This window comes from Phaenicophaeus curvirostris, chromosome 1, assembly GCF_032191515.1.
Source record: "Phaenicophaeus curvirostris isolate KB17595 chromosome 1, BPBGC_Pcur_1.0, whole genome shotgun sequence".
NCBI lineage: Eukaryota > Metazoa > Chordata > Aves > Cuculiformes > Cuculidae > Phaenicophaeus > Phaenicophaeus curvirostris.
Genome location: NC_091392.1, coordinates 74098701 through 74121164, shown reverse-complemented (window position 1 = coordinate 74121164; position 22464 = coordinate 74098701). Strand labels below are relative to the sequence as shown.

The following is a 22464-nucleotide window of genomic DNA, read 5'->3' as shown; positions in this document are numbered from 1 at the left end:
TATAGCAAGCAAATTGTTGGGAACCGTCAGCCTCATCTCGGGGGGTTTACTTCCTTGGCACCAAGCATCAGCTTCTGTTTGCTGACTTGGAAAAGCCCCTTAGCTCTGGTGTCCTCTGGCTGGGCTGAAGCCAGGCAGCTCTCCCTCCTTACACTGCTGTTCCTCTTTCGCTGGCAGCTTGCAGCCTGCCCTCCTCCCTGTTCCTACCAGCTCCTGGCGACTTCTCACTCCTTTTCCTACCACCTGTGAACCACAGAAGTGCAAGGTATCTCTTGTTACTTACAGTTATTCATAATTAGTATAAACTAGTAGCTTCTGTGCCATTTAATGTCATTTTATGCTATTTGGTAACTGAAAAACGTCTAGGTGGCAAAACACTCAGGTATTCAAACCTGAGTAATAGTTACACAATTTGTAACAGTGTGCATTGCCTACATTCCTTCTTCCAGTGCTCAGGATATAGGGTACACCAACTGAGTTGCTGTCAGATTCTTTCAGAGAAATCATTTGGGTGTGTGGCTCTGCTAACTTTAATGTAGAGGCTGAATTCCCCAGGAAGCAGCGATTCAATCTCCTTTTACAGACTTTTCTGGTTTTGTTGCTGTAATTGTTTCTTGGTGGAGACTGAGAGATTTTTCTTACATCTCTGTGAAAGAGGGTGCTAGCCTTCCTATTTTATAGATTGAAGAAAAAGAATTAGGCCAAAGTAATTGATTTGAGACTCCACCTTTGATAGTGTAAGGCCTGACTTCTAATAACGACATTAATTGATATATATTGATTGTGATTAGAAGAGTTCACAGCACTGAGTTGTAGTGAATAATCATGATTTGATGCATTTGTTCCCTACACCCAAGGCCTAGAATTCCTTGATGCCACTTGAAGGTGTAAACCTAAGCAGCCTTTTTTTCCTATAGCTGCTTGGCCTATTCATTTATGGACTTGTGTCAGTAGCTGTGCTTTTTAACAGGTTTTGGTCCATGATTTCACAGTATTGCTGAAGAAGTTATGGCACTTTTTTCTTTCTATGTAAACAGTAAATGATTTGCAACCCTGAAGAACTTGGAACTCTGATAAAGCAAGTTATTTAGAATAGAAAAGGAAGCCATTTCTAAATGGCTTTATTTAACCAGGGAATGTGAGCTACAGCTCATTCTTGGTAGCTGCACTGGGTAGCAAACCACAATTGTCTGCACTTAAAGCATAGGACGTGTTTGTTTCCGTACAATGAAGTCCCATTTCCTTGCTATTCTGTGTGGAACAAAACCTGAGACTCTCTGAGTAATGAGGAAAAATACTATAGCTGAAAGTTTTTATGAGCAGCTAATCCAAGTTGAGTAGTGTCTTTACACGTAAGTGTTTTACTCCCTAGTCATGAAGCTTGGAAATCCTGCCGAGTCAGATCCATAGTGATAATTCCTGTTATTCCAAAAATAAATTTAACAGATAATGTGACTGGGTGCTTTTCTCTTCTGGAAGCTGGTAGGCTGTCTTTGCGCTTGCTTCTATAGAGTCTTCTAGAGACAACAGGAAGATAGTATTAATAGCTGAACAGACCATTTGGGTTCCTAGATATGGATTGATTAATTTTCTTCTGCCTCATTTTGAGGACAGTTAAGCACTGATTGCACAAAGATGTGCAAGCTCTTTCCCTGGAAGTTTTCCGAATCTGACTGTACAAAGTCCTGGTCAACACGGGCTGATGTTGCTTGAAGGGTTCTGTCATTTTATGGTTCTGAGGTTTTCCTCTGTTGTGGATCAGTTTGTCATCTAGAGCCGCAGTCCTAGTGATGGCCTTGCTTTAAAGCAGCATATTGAACATGAGAGACTAATAGGAAGAGCTAAGTATTATGTTGTGTTGGCACTGACGACTTCTGTCAGTTCTCTCTGTTGTAGAAACAGTGAAGTTCTGGAAATAAGGCAGGAGGAGTCACGTCTCCTGTTTGTCATCTGGATTGTACATAGTGGGAAATGGTGATTGGATCTGCAGGACAAAGGCTGTGGGGCACTGCCTTCAGGTTTTAAGTATTTGAAATAGTGTTTTGTCTGCAGGCATTCTTTCATAATCAGACTCAGAATGTATTCTTCTTATCATAGGATTTGGTAAGCAGCACTGTCACCTTAATTGGATTTTTTTCTTTTTAGGTACTGTCTTTTTGAATTAGTGAATTATGTAATCAAAATAAACATCATCTTCCAGGGAGGTTCAGAATGTTGAATCTATCTTTCAACAACCAGCCTTACTTGTTTCCCAGCAAGAGTTCATCAAACAAATTAGTCTGTTATTGGGGGGTGGGGGCGATAAACTGAAGAGTTTCTTTAGAAGTTTTTTTCCCCTCTTCCTTTGGAAAACACCTTTAGAGAGGCTTTGAGGTTCACGGGATTATTTTAACATCTTAAAAGTCTGCATTTGTTGCACAGATTTTTGCAAGTTGTGCATTGTGCTTATCTCTGCCACCTGACACAAGAAGTAAAAGGGAGTGAAAAAAAAAAAGTTAAGCATTTCAACATGAATGAAGCAAGGATTTTTGTAAATTGTTTTCAAGGTTACAGCATCAAAGCCAACTTCTTGAGAGCAGAGGCAGCATATTCTAGTCAAGTAGTTTTGTGTGCAGTATCTGAAGGTTCGCTTTTCAATATTGGTGAATATTTTCTAAAATCCTCATGTGTTAAACCTTCAGGATATTTATAGCACTGCTTTTCACATTGTAGGGCATTAGCGGTAGGGAAGAGATTCAAGGTCTTTAGCAGATGGCACTACTAGAATATTCTCTAAGAGGAATCTTTAAAAAAATGTATTGGTAAGTTTACTTGTGTCCAAGATCAGTGCATCCTAATTTACAATAATTGTTTAAAAATCTCTAAGTCAAGAAATTTGAGTCTTGCTTGTTTGCAGCATATCCGTAGCTATTACAGTACGTGCTGTTGAGTATAAAGTTACTTTTCTCAGCTGAACTTTGTGATTTATTTTTAGCATAGGTGAGTTCTCAGCTAATGTGTGCTGGGGCATTTTATGACAAAAGGCAACAAGGGGTCTGAACTGGTAAGGCTTTATCTGTGCTGCTTCACATTTGGTGGTTTATGTGCTTGTGGTGACACAGGTTAAGACTAGTTTTAAGACCTTGGGCTTGATGATTAGTAAAATATTGAGATTTTAGTTTTTAAGAGAAATTCCAAAGTTTTTTGACACAGGAGAAGAAAATATCCTCAGAAGAGTGAAAGTTATGCTGGCCAACAGCGTGCTGAGGAAAAGGCACAGAGCAAAATCCAGAGGCAGTTTCTGTTCAGTGAAGATCTTTAATCTGCCTTCTGAGGGAAACAAGGCTTACACCTTTGCCTTGTCTAACTTCCTGCATCCATAATTTTTTAATCAACTGGTCAGGTTCAGACAAATGTTAAAGAAGAACTGAGATTGATACACATTCCCTATCAGTTTTGTAGAAATTGGCAGCTGTATGGGAAAAACCTAAATTGATATATCTGCTCAAGAGAATCTTAATGTGAGCTTGGTAATAATCTGTCCTATTTGGGGAGCTGGTTTGCCAGTTGGTGTGAAGGTGGGTGGGATCTGCTAGAGTGCTGTGTTACTGCTTGCTCAGCAAGTGGATGAGGGACAAGAAAAAGGCAGTGTAGGCACTCCTAAGGAGCTGGGTGTGAGTCGTGGAATGGGAAGATAAAGGCCAGAGTGGACAAAGCCAGTCTTGTGGGAAAATAGGAGCTGTGTGTTTGCCCTGTGCTTTCCTATGGTTTTCCTGGTTCTTTTGCAATCTAGCTGACCAAAGAACCCCAACCTTTGTGAGATGCAGGTCATCATTTCTGGGGATCTGTGCAGAACTCTTCTCTTTTGTTGTCTTGAACTAGATTTCCCAGACTTTATACCAACAGCCTTAGTTGTTCATAGGTTTGCTTTTCATAGTGAAATGGAAGACCCTGCAAATCAAAGTGCAATGAACTTTCATTGTGAAACCTCTGCGAATTCACTTGAAGGATGGGAGAACCAAACCCTTACAAAAAATGTGCTAAAGAACTGGCTGCTGTAATAATTCTATTGCATCAGGGTAGCATGACTCATACTGCTTAATGTTCCTATCTTAGTATTCAGTTTATTTTTAAGTGGTGCTGTACAAATAATGTTTTTGTGTGCTAGTTGTTGCTATGACTTCACAATATTTCCCTAAATACGCTTGCTCATACTTTCTCACAGCATAGCATTTGTCATATAAAAACCCTAAAAACATCAGAATTTCCTGTGTGTTGATAGTTTTCATACTTTTATGGAGGAAAAAAAAAAGGATAGCTGTGTGTATTATGTAGTTTTAGCTGAGGAGGAGTAAAAGTTTCAAAAATGAAATCCCCACAAACTGTTCCTTCATTTAAGAAAATGTTCCTCTGTTTCAGCTTTTCCAGTTTTTTTCCGTGTAACTTTTCAGATGACATTTCCAGCACTCGTATAGTTTAGGCTATTTTGTTAAAGGTAAGCGGGCACTGTATTATTGCTTCAGAAAACTTTCACTGGCTTTTCTTTTTGAAATTGGAGGGGAAAAACCAGTACTTGTTGTGTAATTTGGGGGGTGGGATGGGTGTCCTGTTGAAGCCTTCCTTTGGATTTATACTTTGGCATAAGGGGTTTTTTTTTCCAAGATGCTGAACTCTACAGTTGCCTGCCTCTCTTCTAAATGGCAGTAAATGCTTTGGTTGAAAGATCTTGGTGTGCTATAGAAAAACAACTATAACTCTTCCTGAGAACCTTTGGAATCTTGTTCCTTCCCTTGTTCTGCATGGCATGCCGGGGTCACACGCTTGCTTCCATCGCTCGCTTGGTTTCAGAGTAATGTGAGTATTAGTGCTGCTTACTGGGAAAAAGGGAAGAGGCCACAAACAGTTAACAGAATCCAACTAGCAATATTTACTGATCTAACAATAGTGTGGGAATTTCAACTTCTCAGGAATGTAAGGGTCAGCTTCAAAGAGACCTGTCAGGGAACATGCTTATAACCTTTTACTTGGTACACGTGGAGCAGCAGATACATGCATCGTACCATCATTTAGAATCTGTTACCTGCTCTAAAACACACAAGAGTGGTGTCTCTAAACTCTTAAGTCTCCCTTTGTTTGATTAAATAATACTACAAGTTATGGTTAAAGATACTACTGCATAACCTTGTATTTTTGTGAAAACATCAAAACAAACACTTAGGAAAAAACTGTTTAATATCAAACTATTCTGTCATTTTTTTCCAACTAGTTGCAAGTTCATAGCACTTTTGTCTTCTCCTTCTGCTGCTTATGACTATCTAAGAAAGGCTATCAGAAAACAAATGCTTACATGGCATTTTTAAATGCGATCTTTGCTTACCCTGATGTATGGTAGAATAGCAAGGACCAAAATTTAACTGGAAAGAACATATTCTGTGTAAAGATGTGCTGCTAAGAAACTGACAGTTGAGTAGTGGTTTAAAGTAATTTACTCTGTTGGTTCAATAAAAGTTTCCTCTCTTGGTTCAATAAAAGCACAGGTTAAAAAGTAGGCTTTTTGGTAATTACTAATAACAAGTTGAAGATTATTACACTAATGTGTAAAAATACTTCCATCTCAATATATTATCTTTCTTTCTAATTGTAGCCATTTTGCAGAATCCTTCCTGTATTTTTAGATATCTTTTCAAAATAAAAATCTAACAATTGATGTTCCTGTTGTAGTTTTCAATTCTGTATTCAGTATTAATTTTATTTAAGCGATCTGTGTATTGGATTATGGAAATGAATTATATGAAAAACTCTTCAGGGGAAATGGCTTGTCTTCTCAGACAGAGCAATTCTTTGTTCTGTGTGCGCTGTAGCTGTAACTGTTCAAACCATTTGTGTGTCTGTAGCTAGATTTTGTTACAAACAAGCGGTATATGCCCGCCTTTATAGCAGTTATTCTCAAGAGTATCCCAGAAATGCAAAACTAGTGTTGAGTTCTCCTCAGCCTTAGAAGCTTTCAGTTTAATTTGTCTCAGCAGCTTGTCATAACCACGAGGTTGCAGGGCAGGCCGGGTTTGTATGCATTTTTTGCTCTTCCTTACGAAGTTTCCCTGTGGCATTAAGGGAAGCAAGATTCATGGGGCAAAGGAGGAAGGGAGCTTCACCTTGTATTCTGTTGATAAAGGTATTCATCCCATATGGGGTAGTCAAGTCTGTTTACCCCATCTAGCCCTGGCAGTACTTGTAGGCAAACTTGGTAAGGGAAGTTTGAACAGGAGAACTTAATGAAGTGTCTGTAGAGATTAGGCAGGGATTTGCATGCATGTGTTGTAGGAGGGAGCTGTTTCCTTCCTCTCCTACCTCTTGGTCTCCACCCTGCAAACCACATTTGTGGATGTAAGTGCACGATTTTTTACCTCAGTACTGTTTTTGATACTGATCTTAAATGTTAGCTCAGGGCAATCCTCATTTTTTTTTATACACAGTGCTTTATAAATAGTCATGTCTTTCGATGAGGGTCGATCATGTGTTTCTTCCATGCAGCTGAGTCTATGTAAGTGAGAATTGTTAAAGTAATGATTGATTTGTAACAAAGATTAGGGTTTGAAGCCGATTTTTTTTCCTGTTTTTTTTTGTTTTGTTTTGCCTTTTTTGCTAAAAGAAAAAATGTAGTCGTATGGTAACATGTCACAAAATGCAGTAAATCCTAGGTGTGGGAGTTTCAACTTCTAGGGATAGAGAAAGTAATTGTCAGATTCAAGGAGACCTGTCATGGAGAGTGTCTATAACCTTTTGTTTGGTACATGTGGAACAGTAGATACAGGCATCACACCATTGTTTAGAATGATCTGCTTTAAAACGTACAAGAGTAGGGGCAAGAAAATGAGTAGCTCAGGTAGTTACTAGCCCTGCAAGAGATCTAGTCCCAGCTGGCTGGGAGAGGTAAGTGCGTCTGTCTGAACATCAAACTTTCAGGAAGGGGGCTGGTCATGTCTCCTGTGTTTGTTTGGCTTAACGTAGCTGCAATGCTCTTCATGTTGTTTTTGCTTTATATGGTACCTGAGGAAGCTCTGCTTTGTGTTTATGGATGCCTTTAGCTTTCAAGTAGATGACTTGAATCTAAAATTCTTACAGAAATGAACTTTTTCCTTCTGAAAAGATTTATTTATTTTTCTTTAAATCAGCAAGTGGCTTTGGCTTCGAATATTGCCAGTGAGTTTCATTGTAGCAGCCTTCCATTACTTAAAGGGGGCCTGCAGGAAAGCTGGGGCTCAGTGTCAGGGAGTGCAGGGATAGGACAAGGGGTAACAGTTTTAAGCTGAAAGAGGGGAGATTTAGTTAGATATTAGGAAGGAATTGTTTACTGCGAGACTGTTGAGGCCCTGGCACAGTTTGCCCAGGAAAGTCGTGGCTGCCCCCTCCCTGGAGGTGTTCAAGGCCAGGCTGGATGGGACTTTGAGCAGCCTGATCCAGTGGCAGGTGCCTCTGCCTTTGGCAGAGGGGTGGAACTGGATGATCTTTAAGGTCCCTTCCGACCCAACCCATTCTGTGATTATGTAACATTTGCAAAAAGGAGTAGAAAGCAGCACAGGTTATTGTATCAGTAGCAAAAGTCAGTTAATTGTCTCTTATGAAATGCTTTGAAGTGGAATACTTAGTATGTAAGCATCACACTGCTCAGCCTTTTCTTTTGATCATAATAGGAAGTTTTATGATAAAATAAATTTAAAAGTGTGGTGCATTTTCATATAGGTAGATGGACTGAGTGTTTTCTGGCCAACAAATATAATAAGAGCCAAGAACTTTGTGTGGTACAACAGTGTTCTGTTGTGAACTGTGCTTCTTTCTAGGCCCTGTGTGGTTACCTTTGTTTTTATTTGATATTGCTAGGTATCAAAAAATTGAAGGATGTTACTAATTTCATTTATTTTTTGATAACTGGTTTTCATTAATAATGCTTATAATTTTTTTTTTTTATCTTTTTACAGATTCTGAAGGTGTTTAAGCTCTGAATACTTTCAAGTTCTTCATACATAGAAATGTCTGGCTCATACGATGATTCCGTTGGAGTAGAAGTTTCTAGTGATAGCTTCTGGGAGGTAACCAGAGTGTTTTATCACAATGTTTTAATTTTATTTTTTGCTCTTATTATAGAAAATCTCGGTTTTGTACATTGTAGGAAAGAGCTGCAATACAAGTCGCCTTTGGTTACTGTTATCTGCAGAAATTGCCTTCAGGGTACAAATAACCTTTTCGACTTTGGCCTAGTTCTGTCAAGGGTTTATAACTGGCACAAACTCAAGTTTCATCCATTTGGGTCGGATATGCAATTCAGAACTGAAGCTTTGTCAATTTTAATTGCCAAAGAGGGATGTGGGTAGGTTCAGCTCATTCAAAATTCTAGAAACCTTCTTCACACTCACTCTTCAGGGAATGAAGCAAAGGTTTGACTGCAGTAAAAAATGAATCCCAATGATAAGTCAGTGGCTTTGTTACTGAACTGACTTTAAGGATTCTCAAAGTAGTAATAGTTTTTCTGAAAGCAAAATTGGACTTTTCGTGCAGTTGATGACCATATTAAAAAAAAAGTAATTCCTCTTTTCACTTGTACTAAGCTTTTCACAGTTTAGCAATATGAAAGGGAATATTTCACTGAATTTTGAACTTTTGAGTATTGCATTAAGTAGGAAAATACTGCTTGTTTTGCTGTTCCTCTTTGTGCTGTTTTATTCTTAGAGCACACAGATAAGTTTGGGGATTTTGTGGCTGAAAATGCTGATTCTATAACCATTAATAGAGGCAGTTGTGTTTTTGCAATGGATGTAAAGATTTTGTCATTATTTTGGCAAAGTGACTAAAGACGTGACATTTCAACATGTTGAAACTAAGTCATGTTTGAAACAGAAGGGAGGCCGTAGAAGTTTTATACTTGGTTAGTGAATCATAGAATCATAGAATAGTTAGGGTTGGAAGGGATCTTAAAGATCATCTAGTTCCAATCCACCTGCCATGGGCAGGGACATCTCACTAGATCAGGCTGCCCAAGGCCCCACCCAACCTGGCCTTGAACACCTCCAGGGTTGGGGCAGCCACAGCTTCCCTTGGCAACCTGTTCCAGTGTCTCACCACTGTCATGGTGAAGAAGTTCTTCCTAATACCTACTATAAATCTGCTGCTCTCCAGTTTGTACCCATTCCTCCTTGTCCTGTCACCACAGGCCTTTATGAGTAGTCCTTCCTCAGCTTTCCTGTAGGCCCCTTTCAGGTACTGGAAGGTTGCTATGAGATCTCCTCGGAGCCTTCTCGTCTCCAAGATGAACAAGCCCAACTCTCTCAGCCTGTCCTTATATGGAAGGTGCTCTGCCCCTCTGATCATCTTTGTAGCCCTCTTCTGGATGCTTGAAATATCACCACTGACATTCGTGTTGTGGTTAAAGAAAAGCAAAACCCAGCAACAGATAGGTTAGAGAGTTCAAAAGATAGAGCAGGTTATCATAAAGTGATGTATGTATAGCTGAAAGGCTGTAGTTGGGATGCCTACATGTTTATGTAACTTCATGGAGAGTTGAAAAATGTGAGATGTGACTTCTCTGGCATTCTGCAAAGATGGATCTTTTATGGATACACTAAGATAATTTGAACTAAGCATGAAAAAGAGCGCTGTGATATAGATGATTAATGATTTTATAGTAATGCTGAGCTACTAACAGGGAGAATTGGCACTGGTAAACTTCTACCTTAATGCATGCTGTGCTCTGTAAATTTACTGGGTCCATGTAGTTTGAGAGAATAAATGTATTTACAAAGCTATCTTAAAAACATATATCTACTTTTCTCCTCATAGAAATAGCTGAGAGAATATATTAAGTGTTTCTTTGCACTCTGATATGTATTAAACTATTCAGAAGACCAGTAGTCTTGGCAATACTCTATTATAGCAAAAAATGTGAATACTGTGGAATTTGTTTCGGTGACAGTATTTATGGTTGTCTGTAGCATTGATTGGTAGGGAAAGTGTTTCTTTTCTTGTCCCGACATTGAACAAAGTGCATGAACTAAAGCATAGCATAAGCGAAAGTGGTAAAGTACCTAGCTGTAGGTAGTTGTACTGTCCATTGCGGTGTAGCCTTGGTATGGGATATTTTGAGTGACTGCTGTTGTCCAGGAAGAGTTTTCTTGTGGCCCCTGTACTGTAGTTCTCTGCATCTCTGTGAAGGTAATTGCGTTGACGTGCATACCCTATACTGGCCTGGAATGTATTTTGGTCTGTATATGCTTCTGATTATACTTGAGTGAGTGATTAGGCCAAAAAAAATGCCTTGGCAGGATGTACCATTTGACTTCAAACCTTGCCTTTCTACAGAGTTTGACAAACAATAGGACAGGAATTATACTTGAGATAAAGGGTTAAGAGGGGAGAGGGGGTTTGCCAGGCTTCTGTTGTTAGTAGAATGTGAACCTAAAATAAAGGAAGTTCTGTGCAAGGCTTAATAAATTTGATTTACAAATAACTCTTCAGTAAGTGACATGGAGAAACTAGCAGCAAGCCTGTCAAACTTAATTACCAAACTCTTCTTTAAGTACTTTTGGTTTGGAGCCATCTTTCCAAACTAAATTTTACTGAATTGTAGTCTAAAACTTGACCCTTTTCCGTGTGTTCTGAATTGGTTATTTTGTTTCTGAAGACTGCAAATCTGAATTCTAGTCGTAATCTTTCTCAAAATGAATAACTAAACTGTTTTGATCAATGCTTTCTGTCTGGCTGGAGCAGAAAAGATGCACTGTCTCTGGTATGCCAACCTCCGTACTTCGTGCCTCTGGTAACAAGAAGTAAAGAGCTTGTAATCAATTTGAAAGTTGTGTTACTGCAGATTTGTCATTTGCACCCTTTTGTTAGAGGTTCTAAAGATATTTTACACTATATGTTTTTTCTTTGTTAAAGAAGCAACCTGCAGTTTGTTAAAAGCCACCTTGCTGTGCTTTACTGCCACAGCTGGAAGCAGTGAATGCATTTAAACGTGGCCATGGCACAGAGAGCCTGGCAGGGTGAGCTGTTGAGTTTGCTCCATCACACTCCAAAATAGCTCAAATTTATTTACCTTTGGAGTGTGCTGCAAAGCCAGTCTTTTTCTTGAAAGACATTTAGGAAAGAGTGAGGTGGCTGGGCGTGGGACCAATATGAAGAACTTTCTGTGAAAACTGTTTCTTGGTCACTGTGTGTCTTTGAAACTGAACTATGTTTATTTTTTTGAGTGTTGATGTTTGGTTGAGCTGATAATAAGAACTGCACTTAATAAAAAGCTGATAAACCAGCTTCTAAGTTTTTGACATTGCTGTTGACAGAAATTTCATAAAATGTTGTCTTTAGGAAATAAAGCATTTGGTTCATAATAATTTTTCTGGCTCTAGAAGTGTTTGCTTTCTGTTAGAGTTGTCGCTGCCTTTGCTAGGGTTTTTTATTACAATGGTGATTATTAGCAGTTCGGTCACATCTGAAAATGTGTATCTATAGTATGTGGTTGCATGGTACCAAACTGACAGCTCTAAGCTTGTCTGGTTGCATATGCTTGGACTGCCTGTGGGTGAATTCAATGCATGCTACTTCTTCTATGAACCTTGTTTTACTAGGTTACTACTTCAGCACTCTTTATGGAAACTTCCAGGTCTGGCATTGAGACACAAGCTTAATGTTTGAAATCCAATAGGAATAGTAACTTGTTTCCAATGAAGACCTGTATTTTTTTATTACTACCTAGGTATTGTTATCGGGTTCAGATTTCTGGTTGGGAAATAGCTGTCTTGTGAAAGGGAACTGGAGAAATTGCTGTGTGGACTTCTGTTCTTGGTGTTGACTTACCGTAGATGTACCAGTCAAAAAATATGGGTAGGACAGGGCTTAGGCATAGGTAGTATCTTGTATCAGAACAGCTGATATAACTGAAAAGAATTAGGCTTTTGGAAATATAGATCTTTAGCATGAAATAGAAATAGTCCCAGCTTTCAGAATTAAATTAAGGAATATTTTTTCAGTATTTAGGTAGCCCAAGCTACAACTAAAAGTTTTTTTGTTTTCTAGCAAACACAGGAACAGTGGAGGATTTCATCAAAGTTTCAGTTGTAGTAATGTCTGAATTTACTTAAGAAGTGGAAGCTACTTTTTCATTCTTTATCTTTCTAATAAGCCTCGGTGTACCTTGATGTATCTGGTTAAGCTCACAGGTCTTTCTGAGTGCAGAAGTTTAAGGCTGAGGAATCTTGTTATTATGCTCCAAGAAGAAATTCTTTCATCTGTTACTTGGCTGACAAGGGTGTTGTCCTTTGAGTAATCAAAGGTTATTGCTGGTAACCTGGAGCAGAATGGCAATAACTTTTCCAAGGGAAAGTTGAAAATTTGGAACCTGAATTTTGAAACCGTTTGAAACCCCAGTTTGAAACCCTTTGTATTTCTTTCTCATCTGTCAAATGGACTCTCAGCACCTGCATGACGGTTGTAAATACATTTCTATTTGTCGTAATCATTCATGCCACTTCCTTGCATCCAAAATAGACTGTGGCGAACCCAGTTGTTTCCGACAGGGCGCTGCTTTAATAAAACAGAAGAAATGGACAATCCTATTGGCCTTGTTCTACTGAAGTAGTTTTGAAATGCATGGGAAAGAATTTGGTATATTTATAATAAATAGAAGGGCCATTTTTGTGATATGTTTTGTTAATTAAACTCTGACTTTATGCTTGGTAATGACTATTTTGGTCATATTAAAAGGAAAATGCTCTGAGCGAGCTGAGGCCAATGCTATTGTTCGCTTAGATACCTGTGAAAGCAAGAAAGGTGATGAGTAAGCATTCCTAGTAGGAGTATATGCATATCATGCAAGGTAAAGACATCAAAGGAAACAACAAGCTACCTGGCCTGTGGAAGTAGTTGTTTTTGAGCATGTGCCTTTTATACTCTACGTGAGCCCTCACTCTCCCTTATTTTCTGGTAGCATCAGCAATACAGAACCATCTCCACATACTGTGGGAGTGTTTGCGGCCCTGTGAAAACACTTATCCAAACAAAAATAGTCTTTCTGACCTAGCACCAGGCTTTAGTTCTATTGAAATTAAGGCTATGACAGGATTCCTTGAAGGACAGGATCTGGTGTGCATTTTGAGGTGCTCTGCACGCGGCTTTCATTTTATTCTGAAGGTGTTTGAGATTTCAGATAAAATTTTCAGCTTACTCAGAAAGGGCAACTTGATACTCTGTATAGTATGGGTGAATCAAATCTGGCCACCATATGCACTCCCTTTCTCCCCAAAGCCAGGTCAAACTCAACACTCTGGATAGCAGAGGCAACTGATCTGGGACAGACCTCCAACAAACTGCATTGTAAGTTGTCAGCACTAATGGTCTTGATCCTCCCCATTTGATCCTCCTCATACCTTTCATAGCGTAATGCCTGCTGCTGTCAGCCAGCATTGACATGAGCTGCCTGTTGAGGGGGGGAGGTGTTAGATGCAGAGAGAAGCTCCCAAAACTCACTTTTGACTATTGAAAGCTATGTAACTATGTTGAAGGATTTCAAGTATTTCTCAATGAATGCGTTCTGCTGGTGAAACAGACTTCTGTTTTGTTTATTCATTTTAAAAATATTTGGACTCTGCAATAGTAGATTCCTGTAATATCTCCTATATGCTTTTTTTTTCTCCATCCAACATTTAACAGCACTAATGTTCTCCATTTATATTGCCAGGTGTTTGGATACTGGTATGTTTGGCTTTAGATTTTGTGGGTTTAAGAGCTTGCTTAGGATTTTTCCTGCAACTAGCAGTGAATTTATGTGAATAAACTTAGAAAATTTAAATACACAGAGCTAGCGCTCATAGGTATTTGGACTGTGTGTTAATTACGTGCAAAGATACTTCTTTTTATTTGCATCCTCTCCCTATTCCCCCTCCATCATTACAGTTGGTAAAGCTGGTTGAAATGTTTGGAAACTTACTGTTCAATGTAGCTGGAAAGAAGTTGTATTCATGATTAAATGGAGTGCTGGAAATAGCAAGCGTGTCCCCATAATGGCCATCAGTATGCATGGGTTTGACTACAAGCCTTCAAAGCTCATTATTGTCTTTCTTCCTTATGAATATTTGTCCATAGGAAAAAAAAACCTTGTTGCATGCTGCAGTGACTGACTTTCAGATGGTTCCAGTTCATAAATGCTCACTAGTTATGAATAAGCTAGGCAAGCTTAGAAAAGTAGTTGACACAGAATCTTACTTCAGGCATTTGAAACTCCTGAAATACTTGTGGTTACAGCAATTATCATGAAATATGAGAATTAACTGACTGGAGTTTAGCAATAGCTGAATGTTTGCCACCTTCTGGGCTGCTAACAAATTTAAATCCCCTTATTTTTCATGCAGCGTACCAGAAAAACCTGCAGAACATGTTTAACTCTTCATAGGTGTTTATCCTGCTCTATGAATATGCTTTAAAAAAGTCTATTACTTGAGGTAAAGTAGCCTAGATAACTCGACTCCTTTTGTGTTTAGTGCTGTGAAATTGTAAAATAATGAGGTTATAAGCTCTTAAAATATTCCCACTATAGATCGTATCAGTGACAGTGCTTGGCTGCACTAGAACACTGGTGGTCATGAAGGATTGATGACTGGGCTGTGAACTGTGTGATACTAAAAGCCTCATCACTGTGTACATGTGTGTTTTTCTCTGATTATTACAGATTCTCTAAATCTTAGATTTGACAGAGGTTTTGAGGTGACTGTGTTCATGCATGAGAGGAAATATGAAAATGAGAAGGAATGTTTTCTTGACTCAGCAAAATGGAGATCTGAAGAGATGCCTGTAAGATATAAATGGGGCAAAACAGATCAAGGAAGCTTATTAGTAGCAAAACTTGGTACTTCTTTGCAGTGGCAAAGAAGAAACTGGTGCTTAACTCAATTTAGAAAAGAAGGGGGTGACAAAACTCAGTGACAATTTTCAAATAATTAACTGATTGCATCAAGAAAATGACCATCAAGAGTGATATTTTGAAGAAATAAACTCTTGGTGCTATCTCCTTTTGAAGTGTTTTTGGCATCTAAGGGTAAACAGCAGCTGAATTTGATGTAATAAAATGTCTCTTTCTAGTGAGTGAAGTGTAAGTGCTAAAATGAAAGCAGGATATAGTTTTAAATATCTCTCATTCTTCTTGAAACTCTAAGAATGTTTATAATCTTACCCCCTCCCGATGTTTCATTTATAGGACAAGAAAACTAATTACTTCATGTCTTAGTTGTCCGCCTAATACTCAGAATAATCGGAAAGTTGTTCTAACTAGCAAAGTCATCTATTCCTGTACTGAACACAGTGCTAATCGAGAAACCTGAAAATTGCAAGGCATTATGTAAAGGTGGCTCTGACTGAAACAAAGAAGCACAGAATTTTTTTTGTTTTCCTGGTCAGTTGCTACAAATAACAGGATTAGACATTTTTGGTTTAGCTCAAATGCTGTTTGGGAAGGGGAGGTGGGGAGGTCTTCCAGAATGCAGGCTGCCCCAGGAGTTGCAGAAAATAGTCTTGAATAAAACAATGCATTAAGTCATGTTTTGCTTCTCCAGAATTCAGGATGTCTTTTGTGTGTTTGTGAGATTTTAATATAATTGTTTTAACTTATCTATGGTTAAACTAGTATGAAGACTAGAGTTCTTTTCCGTTTACTTGGCTCTGTGGTCTAAATACCTTGTGCCTTTGTACCTCCAAGTCTGCCTTCTGCAGTGTCAGGCAGCACATTCCACTTCTTGAAAAAAATCTGTCATTGTATGGTCCATAACTTAAAATATTTAATTTTTTTTAAATAAACCACTAGGTTTTTAAAATGTTAAATGTGCAAAACTTACGTTCTGTGTGTCATGAAACACAGAAAAATGATGTATTTCCAAAATTCTAATATGATGTCTAATGTACTTTAAACACTGCTTGTAAATCAAGTGAGCTTGCCTTTTTTGTTGTTTTTTTCCTTGAAAATGTTAGTATAAAAGGCTTCCTTTGGATTACAGAGTTGTTATTTTGTAGTATTGTAGGGCTGGTTCTAAACTATGCTACTAGTTCCTATAGTCCTGCTAGGGAGAAGGAGGTGGCATGGGTGAATGATCTGTGGTCTGCAGGCAGCTCTTCGAAAGTGGCTTTGCATGATAATAGCGAGTGGACCATAATAGGGAAGCTAAATTCAGTTCTGAATACCTGCCTGGGATTTGGCAACTGCTAGATATGACAGGGAGGTTAGAATTTACTCAGGCAACACAAAAACACAGCATTAAAAATACCATGAGGCAGCCAGCTCCCATTCAACATTACCATTTAAAATGCTAATTTAATAGTGAAAAATTTATGAAAGGAAATGTTCTTGCTAGAGACATAAATCCCTGGGCACATGACTGGAGACACAAATTGATGCTAATATAAGGCTTCAGTAGTGGTGCCAAGCTAGCATAACCTGTTCTAACAGTCTGCTTGGCTATGAATCTACGACTGGAGTAATTTTGAGCAGATGAATGATTTGCCCTTCATTACAAAGGCTTTAACAAGTATTCTTTGAGCTACTTAATTTTCTTAATGTTTTGATTACACGTATATGTCATATTTATTAGTGTACAGTGTTAGTTTGAAACCACCTACTTCTCAATTTCTATTTCTCCTTAAAATAAGAGGTCATTTTTATACTTTGTTGTCAATAGATGTTGTGTCATGGATATGTTGACAGTCTTGATTTTCAATGTCCATTTCTTCATGATGCTGCTAGCTTCTTCAGTTATATTGTGACTTATGTTTAAAAGTGGGGTGTGCATGTGTACTTCATCTTAGATGAGTTAGACAAATCGGTGACTGCTAACTAATGCTTTCCTTAGATGCTTCCTAAATTTCTTTGATCTCTCGCAATGAATCTAGTCCAAAACAAAAAACATGGCCAAATAAATGCTTTGAGGACACTGACTAAAGAAATTGGTTTTGTCCTACCATTGATGCTTTTGATTTTCCTCCTCCCCCAGCTTTGAGGAGTTTCAACGTATGTCTCTATTTATCAGCATAATGACTTATTTTTCCAGCACTTAGCACAGGTTTTTCCCATTTCAAGAGTATTTCCGTATATACTTTGAAGAGTTTTTCCTCATGCAGGTATGTCTGCTGCCAAAATGCTGACTAAATGTGAACCTAAAAGTTGGACGTTTTCCTGTATTTAAGATGCGAGTCAGATATGGTTCAAGTGTAAAAATGCTTTATGTATTTGAATGTTCAATCTACTGATTTGGTGCTAATCTTTACTTTTTCAGTCAGGTGGTTAGGACAGATAAGAAACTGATGGTGATATTTAATAGGCTGTGCTAATTCTGTTAACTGAGCTCTTATGTCCTGTTTAATGTTTACAAAGGCCAGTCTGAGTGACCTTGAAATCAGTGGAACTATTACTGTAGGAACAAAACCAGGCTTTTTTTTTTAACTTCAGTATCTAGATTTGTGATTCCATGTTGGTGTGTAAACACAAATAAAAGGGCAGTGTTATATAATGGATTTTCATTATATAGTGTGCATTTTTCTCCTCGTCCTCATCGTTTTGTAGATTTTACATTGAGCGACTGTATTTTTTCTTTAGAATTCACAAGTTAATTCTACATATGGAAACTCCATGTCACTGCTGCCAGTATCTTCCCACATTAAGTTCTGCAGCATACTTGTGAAATAGTTGCTATCTAGTTTGTCAGCAGTGAAGGACAGATATTAACAAAGGGCATATCCTGTCTCTGCTGTATAGTGGTTGTGCTTTTTCCATACTGCATTCTTAAACAAAAACTGTTGTTATACTTGATTGAAATGTTGCAGTACTCCTTTGCATGTCTTTGCAGTTTTATTAATCCTCACAGATTAAACAGAGCATAAAATTAAGGCATTATGTACTTAATAATAAGCATGGAAATGCTGTATTTGTGCAAAATATCTTATCTACAACATTGCCAAGCAATAATAATGCAGAACAATTGTGATGACTGCCCATAATTACCTTGCAGGACTAATAAAATATAATAAAACTTTCATTTTTAAAAGTAATACCTTTTTTACAGGAGAACTTGTGGCCTTTATGGTGGTTTTGCAGTTAGGCTTTAAGATTAATTGAAAAATACCTTTTGCTGTAATTAATTTCTGCTAATGACATATCTTGCTCCTGTGTAACAGTATTTGTGTTAGAGTTTTATCTTGTTTTCAGAGCTTTCGAGCAGGAATTGTTACGTATTTGTCTCATTATAGGTTGGAAATTACAAGCGGACAGTAAAACGAATTGATGATGGTCACAGACTTTGCAATGATCTTATGAACTGTATTCATGAACGGGCACGAATAGAGAAGGTCTATGCTCAGCAGCTTACAGAATGGGCAAAAAGGTGGAAACAGCTTGTGGAAAAAGGTAATACATTCTATTTTTGAACTCTGAAAACTTTCTCAAACGGAAAAAGAAAATTGTTTCAGAATGTCTTTGCTTTGGTAAGTACAACATAGAAATTGTGTACTTTTTAGCCTATAATGGAGTCTTTGCAAAAGACTCGGTAGTGTAACAAATGATCAAGCTTTTTTTGATTAAAAACAAACAAAGCCTTGCTGCTTTGCTAGTCTGCTTGTTTCTTACTGAAGCAGATGAACTTTCAGTGTTGAGGTATTGAAATAGATTCTTGAGAACTGGCTGTTTCTATGTAACTAATGGTATTAAATGCAACTTGATAAGCCTGTCTGAACAATAATGGGGGCAGTGGTCATGGGGGGAAAACCTATTAATGAGAGCTAGGTATTGCTTTAATGGAAGGCTAATTGATACCATTTTAATATATTCTGAAATAGTTTGTCCTGGGTTGTATTTATGCTTCAAAAAGCATGCTGAGAAATGGAAGGCAGTTCAAAGTGAAGGTAAAAGAGGAATACTGATAATCATGGTACAAGGAGGAGGAGGCCAGACTAAATGAACGTTATTTTTTCTGGTGTAAAAATTTTTGATATTATAAATTTATCTGAAAAGAAACTGTTCCCTTTTTTAGACTTGCATCAGTATTTCTGTTTACAAGTGAATGAATGTAAGTCAATAGCTTCAGGTAGTTACTTGGGAATATAAGTTCCATGTGGGTGGTGGTTACTGAGAATGACACTTTCTGTTGTGTTTAGGCCCACAGTATGGAACAGTAGAAAGGGCTTGGTGTGCTTTTATGTCAGAAGCTGAAAAAGTGAGTGAACTACATCTAGAAGTAAAAAGTTCACTGATGAATGAAGACTTTGAAAAAATCAAGAACTGGCAGAAGGAAGCCTTTCATAAGCAAATGATGGGAGGATTTAAGGAAACCAAAGAAGCAGAAGATGGATTTAGGAAAGCTCAGAAACCCTGGGCAAAAAAGCTGAAAGAGGTACAGCAGTAGATTATGTATTAGATATCCTGTGTTACAATATAATACTGTCTCAAATCTCTATAAGGGAGTAAACTCCCTATTCTCTCTGCTGGACCCTACTTTCTTGAAAATATCTCTTGCTTTCTGTCATCTTCTGAAAATAAGTATTTTTTTTCTTGGTCTCTCCTAATCCTGGTGACTTTGGTGAAAATCTGTAAAAAGAGGAATTTAAGCTTTCGTTTTAACAGTATCTGATTTCATGCATTTGAAAGTTACGAATTTCTCAAAGAAATGAGCAGGAGTAAAGTGTTTGTGGTTTTTTTCCCTGCCATGCAACATTATTCTATGATAACAGGTTTGTAGAAGAAAGGAAGCAGGAGAACATGGGCATGAGGAAAAAATGTTGTACTGGGGACTCTCTGTAAACCTTTTCTTGAGTCTGTTCCACACTTCTCTAAGCTGTATGAGTGACATTTTTCATGTGGTGAAAGAATGCTGGTTTCTAAGTTCTACAGTCATTTCCTTATGTCGATCCTAGTATATTGTTCATTCCTTGGAAAAATTGAAAAAAATTCCAAGAAAAAGAAGGAACATCTGAAAAAAAACTGACACTTTCTTTCTTCATTGTGACGTGATTGTAAGGCTAATAAATTCGGTTGCTCGTTGTTTCATAAGCTCTCCCAAATGCAAATATTCAAATCTACTTTGTAGGTGGAAGCTGCAAAGAAAGCATACCATGCGGCCTGCAAAGAGGAGAAATTGGCTATATCTAGAGAAACAAACAGCAAAGCTGATCCAGCACTGAATCCTGAACAGCTTAAGAAATTACAAGACAAAGTGGAGAGAAGCAAACAAGATGTACTAAAGGTATATTCTGTGTTAACATACTGCTTATATCCAGTCTTTTTGACATATAGTTCGTGCATATTTAAGCTTTTTTTCTCTTCCTGAATGTTCTGTGGGCTGCAGTGCAGCTCACTTTCATTTAGGGTCCTATACCAAAACTTAGAGTTTTCTTCAAAGCCCTCTTGTATGTTATTGCCAAGTTCTTCTGTGAAGAATGGATAATGCGTTACCTCTATTTCATATAAGTACTTTCTGCAGAGAATGAAGCCGAATAAGACCGTGAACTTCTAGGACACAGTTCTGTTCATTTAGTAGTGAGGGTTGAATTATTTTGCTTGAGAGGCTGTAAGATAAGTGCTTGTAGTCGTTCTTGACTGCAGAATACAGATTTTAAAGTAAGCTGTTATAATCTGTTTAAATAAAAGCAAATAGACTTGTGGAAATGCCACTCTATTGTCCAGTTTATCTTCTGTGATTTTTTTCAAAGATATCTTTTCCCTCTGAGAAAGCTGTTATATGATTTAGAAGGCTGATGTTAAATTGGGTGGGATCTTTTAATTCCTGTCTGTAGAGTGCTTCTGCAAATTAGTGTATAGTGAGGTTCTGTCTGTTAGCTGAGCTCAGAGTGTATGCAGTTTATATTCACAGGGATGCACACAATGTTTGGGGTTCTGGTCATAACTCAGTGAACCATGTAAACTACTGACGGGGAAAAGACAACACTTTGAAATTACTTGGACATCTTTTAGTAAGAGACCTGTAACATGAAAGACTGCCTGCTTTGATTTACTCTGGGGCTGCTTTGATTTTTAATCTTTAGTATTACATTAACGTTTGTCATAAATTCTGTCAAAAAAGCCAGAGAAGAGGTTTAGAGTTTTATTGTAACTGTACTGCAGTTTTGTTAGATGACTGTCATTGTGACCTAACATAGGTACAGTGGTTGTGAAAAGAGAAAGCAGTTTGGGAACTTCTAGTCTAAATCTTGGCCATTGCTACATTGATAAACTTGTTATGTAGAGTAGTAATAAAATATATTGCTAATGGTTTATTTTTCCATCCCCAGACAAAAGAAAAGTATGAAAAATCACTGAAAGAATTAGATAATGCCACTCCTCAATATATGGAAAACATGGAACAAGTATTTGAACAGTGCCAACAGTTTGAGGAAAAACGCTTACGTTTCTTTCGAGAAGTGTTACTAGAAGTTCAGAAACACCTTGACTTGTCTAATGCTGCAAGGTAAAACTGTGCAAGACTTAAATTAATGGTTTTTGGTGAAAAGTAAGCCATACTTCAAGTAGATTGGAGTTTGGAGTCTGATTTGTTTCTAGTGTTGCATCAGTTTGTTTGAAGTGGAAGTGGAAGAGCCTGATTATTTATTTTGTCTAAGATCAGCTTAGCATTGTCCCTAGCATTTGATAGTGCTGTTTAACACGGTGTTAAATGAACCAAGAAACCCTCATTCTTGTCGTATTTTTACAGTCAAATCTGTGTCAATTAGAAAGGATTCAGAGCTTACAATTAAAGAACACTGGATTAAAGACTGGGAAAGAAGAGGTTTGGTGTATTGTGTCTTGCACATTTATTGGAGAACAAGCTAGAATTTATCAGAGCAAGACAGCATGAACTTCGTAACATAAACATGTATATTGTTAAAATATGAGAGCTCAGTCTAAAGGAATTACCTTAACCAGGGCATAAATGTTAAAGACCCTTTGGGTAACTGTGGGTGAACTCTTCTCCATCTTAATTTTAAAGTCTGCTTTCTATACTGTGGTTATATATGTATGTGTATAAAGCATGTCTTGTACATTATTTTTGCTGCCTGGACTCTCCTCACTACATTCCAAAGAATTCTGCTAGGGAATGCCAACCAGAGCTCATGCAGCTTATTTTGTCTGACCATGTAGCATGTCATCAACTACTACAGGCCTCTTTGATACTAAGCTACTTTGGTATGTCAGCAAGGCAATGGTTATAATGATTTTGTTTTCTTTTGTTTGCATTTTAGAAGACAGACACTGAAATACTTGCTGCAAGTGCTGTAACTCCAGTGGAATTGTATGTCCCACTTGTAATAGCAGAGTTTCATGTGTGCTTTGGTTGGCACTTCACTTAAAAGGAGAGAAGTGTGCTCCTGGCTGGTCGCTTGTTTGTTCCTTCTTCTGCCAGTTGCAAAACTCTTACGGTTGTCCAACCAGTAGAATTAAGGAGCTGATCGAGGGAAAGAAGTAGTTTGGTTTTA

The 22464-nt window shown here is 37.9% G+C and overlaps 1 protein-coding gene across 4 annotated transcripts in view; it reads left to right on the top strand.

The window, feature by feature from the left end:
- Nucleotides 1–22464, top strand: part of PACSIN2 (protein kinase C and casein kinase substrate in neurons 2) — a 58381-nt gene that overhangs the window by 24106 nt on the left and 11811 nt on the right. For all 4 annotated transcript variants that reach the window (XM_069864385.1, XM_069864401.1, XM_069864393.1 and 1 more), the window contains exons 2-6: nt 7956–8066; nt 18250–18406; nt 19153–19388; nt 20082–20237; nt 21283–21458. In XM_069864385.1, coding sequence (XP_069720486.1) covers nt 8007–8066; nt 18250–18406; nt 19153–19388; nt 20082–20237; nt 21283–21458 — 785 coding nt within the window. In that variant the 5' untranslated portion in view covers nt 7956–8006. The remainder of the gene's footprint in view (nt 1–7955; nt 8067–18249; nt 18407–19152; nt 19389–20081; nt 20238–21282; nt 21459–22464) is intronic.